The sequence below is a fragment of the Pseudopipra pipra genome, chromosome W, assembly GCF_036250125.1.
Source record: "Pseudopipra pipra isolate bDixPip1 chromosome W, bDixPip1.hap1, whole genome shotgun sequence".
Classification (NCBI taxonomy): domain Eukaryota; kingdom Metazoa; phylum Chordata; class Aves; order Passeriformes; family Pipridae; genus Pseudopipra; species Pseudopipra pipra.
The window spans coordinates 34,891,374-34,909,760 of record NC_087580.1 but is presented as its reverse complement, the minus strand read 5'-3'; the positions used below and the strand labels follow the sequence as shown (position 1 = coordinate 34,909,760).

Below are 18,387 nucleotides of genomic sequence, written 5' to 3'. Positions count from 1 at the left end.
TGGAACCTCATGGAATCAAGGGAGCATTGTGACACTGAGGAACCTCGTGCACTCAAAAGCTACTGTGACACTGCAGGGCCTCATGGAACCAAAGGATTCCTGGGACACTGTGGAATCTCATGGAACCAAGGGGCCACTGTGATATGTGGGGCCTCCTTGAACCAAAGGAGTCCTGAGACATTTTGCAAACTCATGGAATCAAGGGTCCATTATCACCCTACAGAGCCTTACGAAGCCAAATGGACCCTGTGACTCTGTGGAACCTCATGGAATCCAGTGGCCATTCCCACACTGTAAAACCTCATGGATACTGTCAGGTTCCCATTATGAAAAGATGGCTCTGACCAAATTCAGCTGCAAAGGAGACCATGTGCCAAAGTCAGCAGTCCAGCTTTGATTTAACAGTAAATAGGAGGGAGAGAGAGACAGAAAGAAGTAGAAAGAGAGAGAGAGAAGAGGGTGGTGGAAAGACAGTGAGAGAGATAGAGATGAAGTAAATGTATCACACCATGTAGATCCCTGAGGCTCCCACCGGTCCTTCTTTACCCTGCTCTGCTCGGTGGAGGGTCCCCAAGTTGTGCTTCTGGGCTATCACTTTTATACAGCCCAAGCCCCAGGTATTCAGGGGGGTAGATGCTGTTCCCACAGCTTGGGCTGGCACATCTACAAGGACTTGCTTCCTTTCCCACAGCTTGCCACGGTGGGAGTTTTGCCCAGTGTGCTTCCAGTCTGCAGGTGGGAATCTTTGTCTGGATGGGTTCCCCAGACCTGCCTTACCAGCCCTGGCTTCCTGTTGGGGCTGTCTGCTCTTTCCCACAGTCTGCACAGTGCAATTCTGTCCTGGGGGCTACTTCCAAAGCTTCACCTCCCTTTAGGCCTTGGATTTAAATGCCTTCCTGTTTGCCACCAGTGCTTATGTGTTGTGGTGCCTTATGGGATTTTCCTGCTTTGACAGTGTTTTGAGACAGTTCATTGTGCCCTTCAAGTCCTTCCATGTGCACACACACACCACTCTCCCCAGTGTCTGGCCCTCCAAAGAACACAAGCCCTGATGATTTGTAGCTCCCACTCCAGTGGTTGGCACTTGGACCTCCCTCTGTACCCAGAGCTCAAAGCTCCCTTGTGCCAGAAAGTTTAAAGAGATTGTGCCTCATTCTGCCAAGACCACCCTTGGAAAAAAGTGTCCCTCTGTGTTTCCTGGGATAAGAGCACTCTATTGTCATCTTCCAAAACCTTGGAGAGGTCCCAAAGATCTCCCACGAGGGAATTTGAGGCCTCAAGCACATGACCCATATATAGAGGCTGAGGACTCAGGGGTCAGTGGTGTAAAGATTGAGGACAGTAGAGGAGTAGCCTGAGAGGACTGGAAGGGAGGTGTCAGAGCTGGTGGAGCTTTTCTTCCTGTCAGAAAACAGCCTAAGAAAGAACTAGTGCCACCAAGGGCAGCTGGGGTGGCCTAGACTGGTGACAAGAAGTAAGAAATTTCCCTCCGAGGTCAGTGTTGTGGTGCAATATGTCACAAAGAAGGAGTCTGGATGAGCCCAAGGCTTTGTGTGTGCAGGAAGAGCCAGGGAGGACGCAGAGATGTCAGTGCAGGAAGGTGCCAGCCAGGTGGGGCAGCCGGGGGGATGACGACAGCCTGCAGGGAAAGGGGCAGGGCATGGACACCGTAGGACAGCCTGGGCTGGAGAGGAGACAGGGAGGGGGAGAAGCTGAAAGGCCCTGACAGAACCACCTTCTGCAGGCCTTTGGCCATGGCTGCTGTCTGTGCCCCTGATGCCAGGAGGAGGGGAGTGGCCCTTGCAGCCCTGGGGCCTCATGGCCTCCTTGTCCCTGCTCAGCAGCCTGGCAGGTGCCACCCCATGGTCCTGCCCTTGGCATTGCACATCCCACATCCCTGTGCCCCAGGAAGAGCCCTGAGGAATGAGGCAGGGACAGGATCTGCCTTCCCAGGGGCTGGGGGTCAGGGCTTGGTCCTCTGGATCAAGGAAACAAGTCAAGGTTTCTTCAGCATCAGAGACACCTTTCCCTTGCTTGTCCATCCTTGTCATCACTGTCTGCAGTTTTCTGCTCTAACTGGAACCTGGGGACACGTTCTCAGTTGTGTCCCTCAGTGAGATTCATTAGCACTACAAGAAACTTCAGTGTTTCAATCTCATTTTGACTTCTTGAGAAGTTGTTTGAACTTCCTCTCAGGGACTGAGTCTCATGTAAACAACATCATAATCCCCTGAGGGTCATGAAATGCCTGGGGCTGTTGCTGTGCTGCTGAGCTGGGCCAGGCTCCTGGCACACAGGGAGCTCCAGACAACCAAGAAGAGCTTCAAAGAGACAGCTCTGCTGGTGAGCAGCTCCTCTGCACAGCCCAGCAGGGATGAGGGCACTGCCTGCAACACCCAGGGCACAGGAGAGAAGGCAGAGAGATGAGAGGCAGCCTGGGCTGGGAGGTGACTGAGCTCTCACTACAGGAGAAACCTTCCCAGGATTTGAAAGAAAGAATTCTCTGGCTGTAGGAAAGTTCAACTTGCCTTCCTGGAGGCATCTCCTAAAGCTGCCACATCCCACAGCTTCTAGGATCTTTCAGCAGGACTCTCCCAGTTGCTGCAGTGCAGGGGAAGTGGCCATATGGCAGAGCAGGGCAGGAGCTGCAGGCAGCAAGGGCAGAGAGGAGAAGGGAGCAGGAGGTTCAAGGGATCCTGGGGTGGGAGGACAGGGCAGAGCTGCTCAGGGCAGGAACCTTGCCAGCCCTTTGCCAGGGTCAGGCTGTGGCTGCAGAGCAGTGCAGGTGAGTTCCTGCAAGTGCCTCTCCCAGCTGCCAAATGGCAGCAGTGGCAGGAGCTGTCAGGATGGCTCTGCTGGATTTGCTGGGGTGCAGCAGGAGAAGCTGCTGCAGAGCAGGACTTGCTGCTGCCCCATCAGAGGCCCAGGGCCAGAAGGTTCCCTGTGCCAGGGCTGGCTGTGGGGTGGGAAGGTGGGGGTGCAGCCAGGGGTGCCCAGGGCTGTGGTGCAGAGCAGGGTCCTGCCCCCAGGGCTCTGTGTGCTGGGGCAGGGACTCTGCTGCCTGCCAGGGTCAGCTCTCAGCCCGGCCAAGGAGCTGCCACGGGGCTGGGGGAGAAGGTGTGGGTGGAAGGAGTGACCCCTCAGGGCAGGGCAGGGCTGGGCAGGGCCCTTCAGCTGCAGGCTCAGGGCTCCTCACAGCTTCAGCTCCACCTCCTCCATTTCCAGGGGCCCTTCTCAGGAAGCACATCCCCCCAGAACACCTCCCCCTTCCCAGCCACCACAGGCTGTCTGGGATCTGCTCTGCAGCCCCTGCCCAGGCAGAGCTGCCCCTGGGCACTGGGCTGGGGATGGCTCTGGCAGCACTGGCAGGGAGCTGAGCTGGGCACAGGCAGGGGCTGCTGGCAGGAACAGCTCCTCACCCAGACACAGGCAGGCAGGGAGAGGCAGCTGCTGCCACAAGGGCTGGGCAGGGGGATGTGGGCCCCTCCCTGCTGTCCCTGTGGCACAGACCCCTTCCCTGAGCAGCTCCTGCCTGGGCTCCTTTCCCAGCCTAAGCAGAGCCTGTGCCCTCAGGCCCACGGGGGCTGGGCTGTGCATTGCCCTGCAGCAGCCAGAGCCCAGGCAAGGACAGGGCCCTGATTTCCAGCTGTCTCTCTGTGTCCCTCCTCCCTTGGCAGCAGCCCTGTGGCTTTTCACTTCTATCTCCTGCTGCCTGGGCTCTCCTTGTTCTCACCATTGGGTTTTCTGAGCCACTGTGGGATTTGGAGGGGGCAGATTCCTGTACAGACGCAACCCCATGGGTGCTGCTGTGGGGATGTGTCTGTGGGAGCCAAGTGCCCAAGTGCCCTCCAGGTACCTTCAGGGTCTTCAGCTGTTTGTCTGGGTGTCCTGCAGGGCTGCAGGTGCCCTCCAGAAGGGCACAGCTCTGCCACAGGATCTCTGTGCTGCACAGGATCCCCATGGAGAAAACTTCTCAGTGCTAAATCCATGGAAGTGCTCTGGGCAGCTGTACTTGGGAGCTGCAATGATCCCTCTGTGTGGCAGTCTGGGAGGATAGAGATGAGATCCTAATCAGGCATCCTGAGGAGAGGCAAGGATTCTCTCAATGTGCTCTTTGAACCAGGATTCCTCTGATCCCATAAGTGTCTTGTTTCTTTTTGCAGAGAATTCCTAAGGGCCATCCCCTTTCAGCTCCAAGCTGCCAGCCAGGGGCAGCTGTGAACGGGAAAGATGGCCAGCTCTTGTCTCTGCACCAAGAGACCACCCCTTTGCCTCTCAAGACTCACAAGATTTCACTTGGAGCACAGTGTACCCCAAATCCCCTCCCTCTGTTCTGCCCTTGGGCAAACTGTGACCAGCAGTTCTGAAAACACTTTGATTCATCACAAGTGCATTTAATTGGAGGTCACCCTGTGCTCCAAGTTGCCTCTCACTGCACAGCAAGAAGGATTCCTCGGGAGCCCATTCCAGGGTCCCTGCTCTCAGTGCCCCCTTCAGCCAGCAAAACCCAGAGCTCGGGGAGAGGGATGCAGAGAGATCTTCCTGAAAAGAGGCCCTGAATGTTGAATTGCTATGAGACATGCAAGATGTTTTGCTGATTGAGTCTGGCCTAATTCAGTTCTGCCTTTTTTCTCCTCAACAGAAAACAATAACCGGAGGCAGCAAATGTCCAACAGCAGCTCCATGCCCCAGTTCCTCCTCCTGGCATTGGCAGACAGGCGGGAGCTGCAGCTCCTGCACTTCTGGCTCTTCCTGGCCATCTCCCTGGCTGCCCTCCTGGCCAACGGCCTCATCCTCAGCGCTGTAGCCTGTGACCACCACCTGCACACACCCAGGTACTTCTTCCTGCTCAACCTCTCCCTCACAGACCTGGGCTGCATCTGCACCACTGTCCCCAAAGCCATGCACAATTCCCTCTGGAACACCGGAACCATCACCTACACAGGATGTGCTGCACAGGTCTTTTTCTTTGCCTTCTTCATCTCAGCAGAGTATTCCCTCCTCACCATCATGTGCTACGACCGCTACGTTGAGGAAACTCATAACTGGGTGTTTTTCAGAAGAAATAAACTCTCCTTCTTCTGCTTGTTATGTACCTCATTAAAGGCCAATCCTTTTATGTACTTCATTAAAGGCCCACCATATCTTCTCTGTTTTTTACTCTTGGGCTGTTATTTTTGTGAGAATTGGTTCTTACCAAAAAATCTTTATATCTATAAAGATCTATATAAAGATATATATATCTCTTTATATAGATATAAACACCGTTTTCAATTCAGTGTTTGCCTTTCTAGCCTGGCCCACAGCCTGTACAAATTGGCAATTGTACTCACTGTGTGCTTATACCAAATAAAGAACTCTGCATTGGCTTGTTTCCATGACATCTTTCCTCTCTGACTTCTCTGCAGCTGCAGGGTCGGTGCCTCTGTGCAGAGCTGGGCCACAAAAGAGTCCCAGCAGAGCAGCACTGCCAGGGAGCAGCAGCCCTTCTCCTGCCTGGCCTCCTCTCCCTTCCCTTCCACACTGTCCTTCAGAGCCCTGTGTTGTTGGAGGCCTCAGTGCTCTGGCAGTCGGTCCCAGTCCTGCTGCAGGACTGTCCAGGGACTGCAGGCAGGGACAGCCACGGGCACTGCTGGCACAGAGCTGACCTCTGCAGCAGCACTGCCATCCTGCAGGGGCATCTCCTCAGGCCAGGGCCTCAAAGCTTCCATCTGCTTTCCACTTTGCTCTCCAGGATGTGCCCAACACAACGCCCTGCAGAGGAAAACAGCAGGGACCAGCACAAGGGTGGGAGTGCTCAGGGTGGGGGCACCCAGCAGTGCCCTGGCACAGCCAGCGCCGCTCCCAGCACTGGCCTCTCACCCCAGGCCATTGGGCTTGTTCTTCCCTCCAAGGAGGGACATCAAATGACCAGCTCAGGAGTCCATGTTTGCACTGCATGCACAAGACATGCCCATGTGTCACAGCTTGGGGCTGGGGGGGTGGAAGGCTTAGACAAAGTTGATGGCAGAAGCCGTCTCGTTGAGCTACGAGGGGCAGAAAGGACCCCCTTGCTTTCTAAATTCCTTCTCAGAGAGGAGCCTGGCTGTGGCTGGACCCAATCTCAGGCTCAGATTTTGGTTTCAATTGAAGGAATTATAGAGGTGTGATTCAATCACTTTGTCTTGCAGGTTTTAGTGATGGCAAATCAGAAATACTTCTAGAAAATGAATTATTTATTATGACAAATGAACAGAAAATTGATCAGACAGTGACCAGATGAAAGACGTTAAAGAGAATTATTTCCTGCACAGTATAAAAGCCAAAAACTCCTAGCAGTATAGTGTAAGATAGGACACTGGAGGCTATCAAAGTCATTCTATTAAAGCAATTGGATCAAAGCAAAAAAAAGAAACAATCCTGAAGCAGAGAGTGAGGTAACTCACCCCACAATGACAGGGGGTGATTCTTTTTCTTCCACCCAACCCCTGGGGAGTGACCATGAAGAGCTGTCCCTGCTTCATGGCAGAAGCTCCACACACTTCAAGGAAGTCTGTGGAAGAATCTGCCCCATGACAGTTGGACGGGGCTTTTATAGTTATCAAGGGTTTGACTGCCAGACATATTTGCAGGCCAGGGAGCAGCTTATCTGTCAAATCCTGCTTGAAAAAGCAGGATGTGTGTTTGAAGTTTCAGGAAACATTTTGGGTTTAACATAATTCAACATTAAAAACAGCACCTTGACACCAGCAGTAACTCATCACAGTGTGCATTGTTTGCATTCTCTGACCATTGTTTAGGTATTGTCAGAGCAGAGCATCCTGCCAGAAATGGCCCCTTGATTCCATGAGGTTCCAAAAACTCTGAGGGTTCCTTTGGTTCCATAAGGCCTCTCAGTGTCACAATGGACCCCTGGTTCCATGAGGTTCTGGAGTGTCACAATGGCCCTGATGATTTCATGAGTTTCCACTGTGTCCCAGGATTCCTTTGGTTCCATGAGGCCCCGCAGTGTCACAATGGCTCCTTGATTCCAGGATGTTCCAAAACATCCCAGGGTTCCCTTGGCTCCAAGAGGCTCCCCAGTGTCCCACCGGCCCCTGGATTCCAGGAGGCCCTGCAGTGTCCCAATGGCCACTCGGTTCCAGGAGCCACAGCGGCTGCCGCCGGCGTCTGTGCCCGGAGCCGCCGCTCCCACGGGGCTGCCGCACTCACCGCCGGGGTTGCCGCTCGCGCAGCCGCCGCTCTGCCCCGGCTGCACCGGGACCCGGCACCGCCTCGGGCCTGCGCTGCCGCCTCAGCGGCCACAGGGACACAGGGATGGGGGACCTTTGCTCTGACACTGATGGGGCCTGGCTTTGTTCTGCTGCGGTCTGGGCTTTAGGAAAATTGCTGTTCATTTTCATGCTCCACTGGAACACCTCCTGAATTCCAAAGGTTTCCTAATCCAGGGGCAGGGGGAGGGGTTTCTATGGCATCGGAGGTGCCGCCCCTCGGGACACATTGTCAATAAACCATCCAGCTGATTTGGATGGGTGTAAGAGCTGGGGAACACAGGACAATCAGTCATCCCATGAAAACCTTGGAACATTCCCTGCCTGAATCATAACCAAAATGGAACTGTTCGGATGGAATTTCCAAATAGTTTGGAAACTCCAGTCATTCCTGACACCAGGATGGAAATTCAACCGATAACTAAAGCCAGTCCCCTTGGGAGCCCACAACCAGCAGGGCTGAGCAAGGCCCTGGCAGCTCCCCAGCACCTCCCTCTCACTGGGACACCTCTGGCAGCCTCTCCCAGCTCGGGAACCCTCCAAAACTCCAAAGACCCTCACTGATGTCCAGGACAATTCTGATGCCCCTCAACAAACACTCCTCCAGCTGTGACCCTTGTCTGGTGGGAAACACAAAGGGATTTGGGGGAGTGTTTCCCTGACAACAAGGAGAATTTGGGAGAGGGACCTTTCCACACCCAGCTCTTGATGTGTGCACACATCTCTGCCTGGGTGTGGGTGTGAATTGACTGTGGTGCGAATGTTGTTGTTGTGAATCTATAATTCAGTCACTGTTAAAATTGTAGCAAATGCTATTGAATCACTTGATAACTGTTCAATTGGTCAATGATTAAGTGCTAGTAATGTCTTTTGCCTCCTTCTCTTTGGATACAAATCCTTTGGGCCCTGACCCTCTTGCATCCCAAGGCTCTGTGTAAATCATTCCCTTTCATCAAAAAATATATTTTTTTCATGACTTTCACTTAAAAGTCATCCTCCTTAGCTAAACTACAAAAACAACTCCAATTAGCTCTAGAAGTCTTGAAGACTTGAAGACAATTAAAGGAATGAAAATTATTTGTTTTTCAGTGTTTTAATGGTCCCAAAGTGTGTTTGGAGTTGCATCAGCTGTCAGTCCAAGATGGGCCATGTCAGAATTGGTGAGGCTGGGGGGTGAGGAGCAAGGCTGATCATACATGGTCAGTGTGGATCTCCTGAGGAGACACTCAGCATCAAGATCACTTAGAGAACACCTCTATCACCTCTCCGCTGAACTAAAAAATAGCCATAAGTGAATTCAAACAAAAAAAGTACAAACTTGGAAGACTTGTTTTGAAATTACCTTGAAGACAATTAAAGGAAGACAAAGAGATCCTGAGGGATTTCTGCATTTTAATGAGCCCCATGGTGTGTTTACAGCCCAGCCCATGATCCTGAGGTGCTGAGAGAAGATTGAAGCAGCTGCTGAAGAAGTCAGAAGCCAAACTCCAAGTGCCTTGAAGCATTGCTGGGCCCCACTGAGGGCAGGCACTGACAAAGCCTCCCCAGGGACTCCTTGGAGCAGCTCCTTGGAGGCCAGGAGTGCAGGCAGACAAAGGCTCTGGGCAGGCCCCTGCAATGCTGAGCAAAGCCTGCCTTGGTTTTGTGGAGCACAAAGGCCAAGGCCTGAGCCCCAGGCCCTGGCCCAGCAGATCCTGTCCCTCCCGGCTGGCTCAGGGCTGTTTGGGGGGCACTGGGATGGGAGGGGGAGGAACAACAAAGGCCAAAACTGGGCAACCCCTGCCAGGCTCCTGAGGGAGGGGCGAGGCAGAAACCAAGGGCAGAACCTGCCAGGCAAGTTGGTTGTGGTGGCCTGAGTGGCAGAGGCAGCTGCCAGAGGCAAGGGGACAAAGGCCTGGGTGCCTTTGGGCCTTGCAGCCCTGCCAGAGCCCTTGGCCATCTCTCCTGCAGGCTGTCCTGCCCTGGCCCTGCTGCTGCTCTGGCCTTGCAGGCTGCACACACCCCTCCTGCTTTCCCACCCCCTCCCAGCAGCATTTCTAGACCCTCCCTGATGTCTCTGCACCAGCTCTGGCTGTTGCCATGTGCAGAGCTGAGCAGATCCAGGTCACCTCCCATTCCTCTGCCAACCCCCTGGGCCTGCTCTGGGCCCTCCAGGTCCTTGCCCTGCTCCCAAGGGCTGTGGGGGTGCTGAATGGTCAGGGCTTGGGGTTTGGAGCTCAGGGTGGGGATTAGGTAGAACTTTGGGAGGTTTGTTGTTCTGCTGGCAGTTCATGATTAGGGGAAGAGCTTTTTGGGCTGGGTCAGGATTAAAGCTTGGCTTTTCATACTGGTAATACAGGTTTGGGAATGGGATGGGCACTGGAGTACAAATAAGAGTCTGGAGTTCTTGGTTTGGGCTTTTTCTGGCTTGAAATTAGAGCAGTGGATTCCTTTCCATGGGAGGGACAGCACTTTTGGGTAGTGTTGGGGCTTCAGGTTACAAAGAGAGTAAAGGCCTACCAGGAGTATTTGCACAATCAGTGTTTCAGCACCCTCAGCATTACCTGAACCTGGTTTTACCTCAACAAAATCCTTCCTCTCTGTTGATCAAGCCCCTCTTTCCTTCCCCAATTTTCCTTCCCTTTTGTCCCAGTTCCTCCTAACCTCCTCAGAACTTTCATCAGGATGGGCTCAGCTTTGTGATAACACGGTGCAACCTCATGGAATCAAGGAGCCACTGTGAAACTGCAGAACCTCATGGAATTATGGGGCCATTGTGACACTGGGGAAACCCATGGAATCAAGAGGCCACTGGGACACTCCAGGGCCCCATGGAGCCAAAGAACCCAGGGACAGTGGACAACCTCCTGAAATAAAGGGGCCACTGTGACACTGCAGAAACCCATGGAATCAGGAGGCCATTGTGGCACTGCAGGGCCTCTTGGAAAGAAAGAAACCCGGGCCACAGTGGAATTTCATGGAATCGAGAGGCCATTGTGACACTGGGGAACCTCATGGAACAAAAGGAATCCAGGGACTTCTTCTCGATACCAGTGTTGGGAAAAGACCTCAGCCTTCAGGAAGTGCCTGGAGGGGAACCCCTTTGCTGCTGGAACTGCTGTTGTGGAGCCCAGCCCTGTCCCAGCAGTGCCCAGGGCCTGTCCCTGCCTGTGCTCACAGGCCTGACCCACAGCAGGACAGTGACTGAGCTGCCAGAGCACTCAGGCCTTGGGCACGGACAGGAAAGGAGAGGGTGGGAGTGCAAAGAGAGCAGCTCTGAACAGACCCAGTTCTGGTGCTCCCTGGCAGTGCTGGGACTCTTTTCCCCTCCACATCTGCAAACATGGAAATGCCCTCCAGCTTCAGGGGAGGCGTTGGAGGAAGAATCTGGAAAAAAGCATTTGTGTCCTTTCTTACACTCAGAGATTGTGATTCCTCATGTACAAACTAAAACAGGGAGGATGTTTGACAAATACCTTGCTGCACAAGCTTTTATTTTGCTTAAATGCACACAAAGCATGATTTCTGATTTCTATATTTTGTGGGTGAAAAAAAAAGAGGTAGAGAGTGAATTATATGGGATGAAGAATAAAATTTCAGTGTTAATGACATGAACACAGGAAAAAAACAGAAAAGCCCCCTACCCCCACCACTATCAAAAGCTTTAGAAAGCAGGCTGGGCACAAAATGTGTTACACAATGAGTGTTCTGCAGAAGAAAAGAGGCAGGTTATTGCTTCTTAAAAAAACATCCAGTCATCGTTTTCCTTATGGCTTCCCTGAGCTCCTGGTTCCTGAGGCTGTAGATGAGGGGGTTCAGTGTTGGAGGCACCAGCACGTACAGAACTGACATCACCAGGTCCAGGGGTGGGGAGGAGATGGAGGGGGGCTTCAGGTAGGCAAATATGACAGTGCTGACAAAGAGGGAGACCACAGCCAGGTGAGGGAGGCAGGTGGAAAAGGCTTTGTGCCGTCCCTGCTGAGAGGGGATCCTCAGCACAACCCTGAAGATCTGCACATAGGAGAAAACAATGAAAACAAAACAGCCAAGTCCTAAAGAGATTGTAAAAAACATAAGCCCAAGTTCTCTGAGGTAGCCTGAGTGTGAGCAGGAGAGCTTGAGGACATGTGGGAGTTCACAGAAGAACTGGCCCAGGGCATTGCCCTGGCACAGGGGCAGGGAAAATGTACTGGCTGTGTGCAGCAGAGCACTGAGAAACCCAGCAGCCCAGGCAGCTGCTGCCATGTGGGCACAAGCTCTGCTGCCCAGGAGGGTCCCGTAGTGCAGGGGTTTGCAGATGGCAACGTAGCGGTCGTAGCACATGATGGTGAGGAGGGAAAACTCTGCTCTAAGAAAGACTAAGTAGAGAAAAACCTGGGCAGCACATCCATGGTAGGAGATGGTTGTGGTGTCCCAGAGGGAGTTGTCCATGGCTTTGGGGACAGTGGTGCAGATGCAGCCCAGGTCTGTGAGGGAGAGGTTGAGCAGGAAGAAGTACCTGGGGGTGTGCAGGTGGTGGTCACAGGCTACGGCGCTGAGGATGAGGCCGTTGGCCAGGAGGGCAGCCAGGGAGATGGCCAGGAAGAGCCAGAAGTGCAGGAGCTGCAGCTCCCGCCTGTCTGCGAATGCCAGGAGGAGGAACTGGGGCATGGAGCTGCTGTTGCACATTTGTTCCTTCCGCAAAGTAATTTGACCTGTCAAGGAGGAAAAGTCACTGCTGAGTTAGACCAGGCTTATGCAGCCAAACATTACCCGTCTCACAGCCACCCCACTCTCAGGCTCTCTCTCCTCACTCAGACCTCCCTGCAGCTCCCTCCCCTGAGCTCTGGCTTTTACTGCCTGAAAGGACCATTGGAAGCAGTAACTCTGTGATGGACTCCCAAGGACTCCTTCTTGCTCTGCTCAGAGAGGGAACTTGGAATGCAGGGTGATCTCAAATTAAAGGTACTCGCGATACATCAAAGAGCTTCTCAGCTTTGCTGTTTGCAATGTGCCCAAATGAAGGACTGAGCTGAGGGAATTCTTTGTATTTGTTCACCCACTTGCACCTGCCACGCTTAGGAGTGGTTGTGGAATTTTGAAGTCCCTGACATTCCTATTGCACTGCAGGTCAAGTCTTGTGGGTTCTGAGGGGCACAGAGACGGTCCCTTAGTGCAGAGAGAAGAGCTGCTCTGCCCATCAGTCCTGTGCTCAGCTGCCCTGTGCTGGCAGCTTGGAGCTGGAGGAGCATCACACTCAACTGTTCCCCTCCAAAGAAACTGCACAGATACCCAGGAATCCATGTCCAAAGAACAGATTGACACACTCCTCACCTTTTCATCTCTCCCCTCCCAGACTGAGACACAAAATGCTCCTTGCAGCTGCCCAGAGCATTTGCATGGATTTAGCACTGAGGAGTTTTCTCCATGGGGATCCTGTGCAGCGCAGAGATCCTATGGCAGAGCTGTGCCCTTCTGGAGGGCACCTGCAGCCCTGTAGGACACCCAGGCAAACAGCTGAAGCCCCTGAAGGTGCCTGGAGGGCACTTGGGCACTTGGCTCCCACAGACACATCCCCACAGCAGCACCCAAAGGGTTTGTGTCTGGACAGGAATCTGCCACCTCCAAACTCCACAGTGGCTCAGAAAAGCCATTGGTGAGAACAAGGAGAGCCCAGGCAGCAGGGGATGGCAGTGAAATGCCACAGTGCTGCTGCCAAGGGAGGAGGGACACAGAGAGACAGCTGGAAATCAGGGCCCTGTCCTTGCCTGGGCTCTGGCTGCTGCAGGGCAATGCACAGCCCAGCCCCCGTGGGCCTGAGGGCACAGGCTCTGCTTAGGCTGGGAAAGGAGCCCAGGCAGGAGCTGCTCAGGGAAGGGGTCTGTGCCACAGGGACAGCAGGGAGGGGCCCACATCCCCCTGCCCAGCCCTTGTGGCAGCAGCTGCCTCTCCCTGCCTGCCTGTGTCTGGGTGAGGAGCTGTTCCTGCCAGCAGCCCCTGCCTGTGCCCAGCTCAGCTCCCTGCCAGTGCTGCCAGAGCCATCCCCAGCCCAGTGCCCAGGGGCAGCTCTGCCTGGGCAGGGGCTGCAGAGCAGATCCCAGACAGCCTGTGGTGGCTGGGAAGGGGGAGGTGTTCTGGGGGGATGTGCTTCCTGAGAAGGGCCCCTGGAAATGGAGGAGGTGGAGCTGAAGCTGTGAGGAGCCCTGAGCCTGCAGCTGAAGGGCCCTGCCCAGCCCTGCCCTGCCCTGAGGGGTCACTCCTTCCACCCACCCCTTCTCCCTGCAGGGCCGTGGCAGCTCCTTGGCCGGGCTGAGAGCTGACCCTGGCAGGCAGCAGAGTCCCTGCCCCAGCACACAGAGTCCTGGGGGCAGGACCCTGCTCTGCACCACAGCCCTGGGCACCCCTGGCTGCACCCCCACCTTCCCACCCCACAGCCAGCCCTGGCACAGGGAACCTTCTGGCCCTGGGCCTCTGATGGGGCAGCAGCAAGTCCTGCTCTGCAGCAGCTTCTCCTGCTGCACCCCAGCAAATCCAGCAGAGCCATCCTGACAGCTCCTGCCACTGCTGCCATTTGGCAGCTGGCAGAGGCACTTGCAGGAACTCACCTGCACTGCTCTGCAGCCACAGCCTGACCGTGGCAAAGGGCTGGCAAGGTTCCTGCCCTGAGCAGCTCTGCCCTGTCCTCCCACCCCAGGATCCCTTGAACCTCCTGCTCCCTTCTCCTCTCTGCCCTTGCTGCCTGCAGCTCCTGCCCTGCTCTGCCATGTGGCCACTTCCCCTGCACTGCAGCAACTGGGAGAGTCCCGCTGAAAGATCCTAGAAGCTGTGGGATGTGCCAGCTTTAGGAGATCCCTCCAGGAAGGCAAGTTGAACTTTCCCACAGCCAGAGAATTCTTTGTTCAAATCCTGGGAAGGTTTCTGGTGTAGTAAGAGCTCAGTCACCTCCCAGCCCAGGCTGCCTCTCATCTCTCTGCCTTCTCTCCTGTGCCCTGGGTGCTGCAGGCAGTGCCCTCAGCCCTGCTGGGCTGTGCAGAGGAGCTGCTCACCAGCAGAGCTGTCTCTTTGAAGCTCTTCTGGGTTGCCAGGAGCTCCCTGTGTGCCAGGAGCCTGGCCCAGCTCAGCAGCACAGCAACAGCCCCAGGCATTTCATGACCCTCAGGGGATGTTTAGGTTGTTTACATGAGATTCAGTCCCTGAGAGTGAGTTCAAACAACTTCTCAAGAAGTCAAAGTGAGATGAAAACACCAAAGTTTCTTGAGGTGCTAATGAGTCTCACTGAGGGACAGAACTGAGAACATGTCCCCAGGTTCCAGTTAGAGCAGAAATCTGCAGACAGTGATGACAAGGATGGACAAGCAAGGGAAAGGTGGCTCTGATGCTGCAGAAACCTTGACTTCTTTCCTTAATCTAACAGGCCAAGGCCTGACCCTCAGCCCCTGGGAAGGCAGATCCTGTCCCTGCCTCATTCCTCAGGGCTCTTCCTGGGGCACTGGGATGTGGAATGTGCAATGCCAAGGGCAGGACCATGGGGTGGCACCTGCCAGGCTGCTGAGCAGGGACAAGGAGGCCATGAGGCCCCAGGGCTGCAAGGGCCACGTGTCTCCTCCTGGCATCAGGGGCACAGACAGCAGCCATGGCCAAAGGCCTGCAGAAGGTGGCTCTGTCAGGGCCTTTCAGCTTCTCCCCATCCCTGTCTCCTCTCCAGCCCAGGCTGTCCTACGGTGTCCATGCCCTGCCCCTTTCCCTGCAGGCTGTCGTCATCCCCCCGGCTGCCCCACCTGGCTGGCACCTTCCTGCACTGACATCTCTGCATCCTCCCTGGCTCTTCCTGCACACACAAAGCCTTGGGCTCATCCAGACTCCTCCTGGGTGACGTGTTCCAGCACAGCATTTTCCATGGAGTGAAATTCCTTTTTCCTCATGTGTACCAGGGGGAATTTATGCTGATACTTTTGGTCTGTGTTTGGCCCTGCCACCTGTGAAAGCTTTGCTCTTTCCCTGCCAAGTTACGGGAAAACAACCACTGATAAGCAGGAAAGTTGTCCTTGAGAGCTTTTTGTATAAACTGTTTTAATTGGTGTTCTGTGATTGGTTACTTTTCCGTCAAGGGCATTTGGAGGAGAAAGTGATGATGAAGTGAGGAAGGCTCGACCCCAGACTCAATTAAGAAAGACCCCCAAAACACTCTGCGCATGCGCGTGTGGATTTCCGAAGTTCTCACGTGTGCACAGAAGAGATGCGCTGACATAACCGGGAGGTGGGACTGAGGGCCTCTGGTGGGGCGGTGCTGGCCACACCTGGGGAGGTTGTGGTCTCTCAATTAATTGTTTAAAAAGCAGATAGTGCTTCCTTGGCGAGAGCTAGTTTACTTCAAGGACAACGTTGCCTTTTGGCGCTTACCAGCTTGTTAACTTACTGACTCTCCGAGGATGCCACTTCTGCTCTGGGTAATTATAGGTATGCTAGGTTGGTAAGATAACTTTATAGGCAACAGCTGGGTAACTGGGGAGATCGTGCTGGGGGCTTATTCCTCTCCTCGTTCCTCCCTTTTGGGTTTGTTCATTTTCTTGGCCACCTTTTTGTAATAAATACTGTTTTTTTCTGTTGAACTAGCAGCGGTGTCCGTTTTTCGTGTCTGTATATCTCAGACCTTTTCCCTGATAAAGTAACCCCTCCTCGATACACTCATGTCTACTTGGGACCTCCCCAGCTGCACTTGGCATTAATTCTTTCTTTCTCATGCTCTTTTCTGCTCTGACAAAAGGATCCACCATCTCTAAATCCACCCTTCAAGCCCTCTGAGGGCTGTCCTGTGCTGTCCTCAGTCTCCACACCATTGAGGCCACAGCTCCTTAGCCCCTCTCTGGTGCTCATGTGCTTGAGACATTTAAACCCCATCTTGGGAGATCTCTGGACACTCACTAATGTTTTTACAGATGAAAATATCGTGCTCACAGTCTAAGTAAATCACAGTTGCCATGACAACCAGCATGCATTCCCATTGCTATGGTCAGTTACCATGGCAAATAGAATACATTCCCATTGCCACAGCCAGTTACCATGGCAACCGTAATACATTGTCATTGCTATGGTTGGTTACCATGGCAACAATAATACATTCCCATTGCTACAGTCAATTACTGTGGCAAACAGAATACTTCCCACTGCTACGGTCAGTTACCATGGTAACCATAATGCTTCCCACTGGTACAGTCAGTTACCATGGCAACCAGCATCCATTCCAATTGCTATGGTTAGTGACCATGGCAAACATCACACATTCCCATTGCTACAGTTGGTTGCCATGGCAACCATCATACATTCCTGTCACTACAGTCGGTGACCATGGCAACCATCACACATTCCCATTGCTATGGTGAGTTACCATGGCAACCATCATACAGTCGCATTGATACGGTCAGTTACCATGGCAACCACCATACATCCCCACTGCTGTGGTCAGTTACCATGGCAAACAGCATATATTCTCATTGCCACGGTCAGTTACCACAGCAACTACCATACATTTCCATTGCTAAGGTCAGTTACCATGGCAACCATCACACATTTCCATTGCTACAGTCGGTTACCGTGGCAACAATCATGCATTCCCACTGCTATGGTTGGTTACCATGGCAACCAGCATACAGTCTCATTGCCAAGGTCAGTTACCATGGCAACCATCATACATTCCCTTTTCTACGGTCAGTTACCATGGTAACCATCAGGCATTCCTGTTGCTACGATCAGTTACCATGGCAACCATCATACATTACAATTGCCACGGTTGTTACCCTGGCAACCATCATACATTCCCATCATTGCAGTTGGTTAACATGGCAACCAGCATACATTCCCATTGCTACAGTCGGTTACCATGGTAACCATCATACTTCCCACTGGTACAGTCGATTACCAATGGCAAACCACCAGACATTCCCATTTCTACGGTCACTTACCATGGCAACCATCATACTTCCCACAGGTATAGTCAGTTACCAATGGCAACCAGCATATATTCCCGTTGCTACAGTTAGTTACCATGGTGTCGTGGTTTGAATCTTGTTTTCCCCCAGAGGCTGAGAAAAGTGGTAGACCCCAAGGGGTGGAAACCCCTGGAAGTTTTGAAATTCTACCCAATGGGCGCTCCTGCAGAAATGTAAACATATCACAACCAGACCGGAAGAGAAGAGTTGTAGTTTTGGTTGTTGGAGAGGTGGCCATGTTGTAGAGCCACGAGGAAGGGGCTCTAAGCCCCTTGGGCCCTCTGGGGCCTCCCAGCCCCTGGCTGGGGGCTGCAGGGACCTGGAACAGCATAAAGCTGGGCTAGGTGCCTGTAGTTATGCTGGGAGATGTTTTCTCCATGGGCGCAGAGCAGCAGCCGGGACTGACCAGAGAAACGGTGGCAGAGAGCCAGAAATAAGAACCTGAACTGCAAGAGCAGCAGGAACAACATGCAGCACCGCAGAGAAGACTCCTGGAAAGGGAGGAGAAAGAGAGCCAGTAGCTGAGAGACAGAGTTTGGGGTAAGACTGTACCAGATCCCCCAAAACTCCCTTGGAGACCCTCTTGGAGAAGAGGGACATGGACTCCTATTTTAGAGGAGCCTTGGAGTACAGCAGCACCGGAGAGAGAGAGGAGCTGAGAAGCTCAGAGACGTCCCGGAGCTGGACCAGGACGGCCAGATGGAATGCAGGGGGAGTTGACCTTGGCTCCCCCCCTTGCACTGCTGCCACGGTGGCAGCCTGAGAGACAGGGCACAGAGGCCCTGCAAGAAGGAGCTGAGTCTCCTGCAAGAGATACCAGACAGTCATGAAGACCCCCCTGTGTCTTCGTGATATGACGTGGTGATACGACCTTGTCTGGGGTTACGAAGCCCACGGAAGACCCCTCGGTTGGAGGCGATGGGGCCGAGAGAGAGACTTGGATATCTCCCTCGTTGAGTGCTGGCAGAAAGCCAGCTATCAGCTGCTGCATGTGGAGAAGACAGACAGACTGCTGCCTCAGAAGATGCTGCTGCTCAGAGACTGGAAGGGATCTGTCCTTCTTTCCCTCCTGGACTTTTATTTGGAGGGGAGAAGAGATCTGGTCCATTGTAAATACTATATGTCGGTAGAGATAGTTATGATCGTGTGTATAATGTGATGTTATATTTATTTGTACAGTCATTGTAATATAT

The 18,387-nt window shown here is 53.5% G+C and overlaps 1 protein-coding gene and 1 long non-coding RNA gene across 2 annotated transcripts in view; both read right to left on the bottom strand.

The window, feature by feature from the left end:
• The window catches only part of LOC135405703 (uncharacterized), a 553,771-nt gene that overhangs the window by 483,989 nt on the left and 51,395 nt on the right, over positions 1-18,387 (bottom strand). The gene's annotated exons all lie outside the window — the stretch shown is intronic.
• On the bottom strand, positions 10,959-11,897 carry LOC135404617 (olfactory receptor 14J1-like). The gene has a single exon (XM_064639349.1). The coding sequence runs from the start codon at positions 11,895-11,897 to the stop codon at positions 10,959-10,961; it is 939 nt and encodes a 312-aa protein (XP_064495419.1).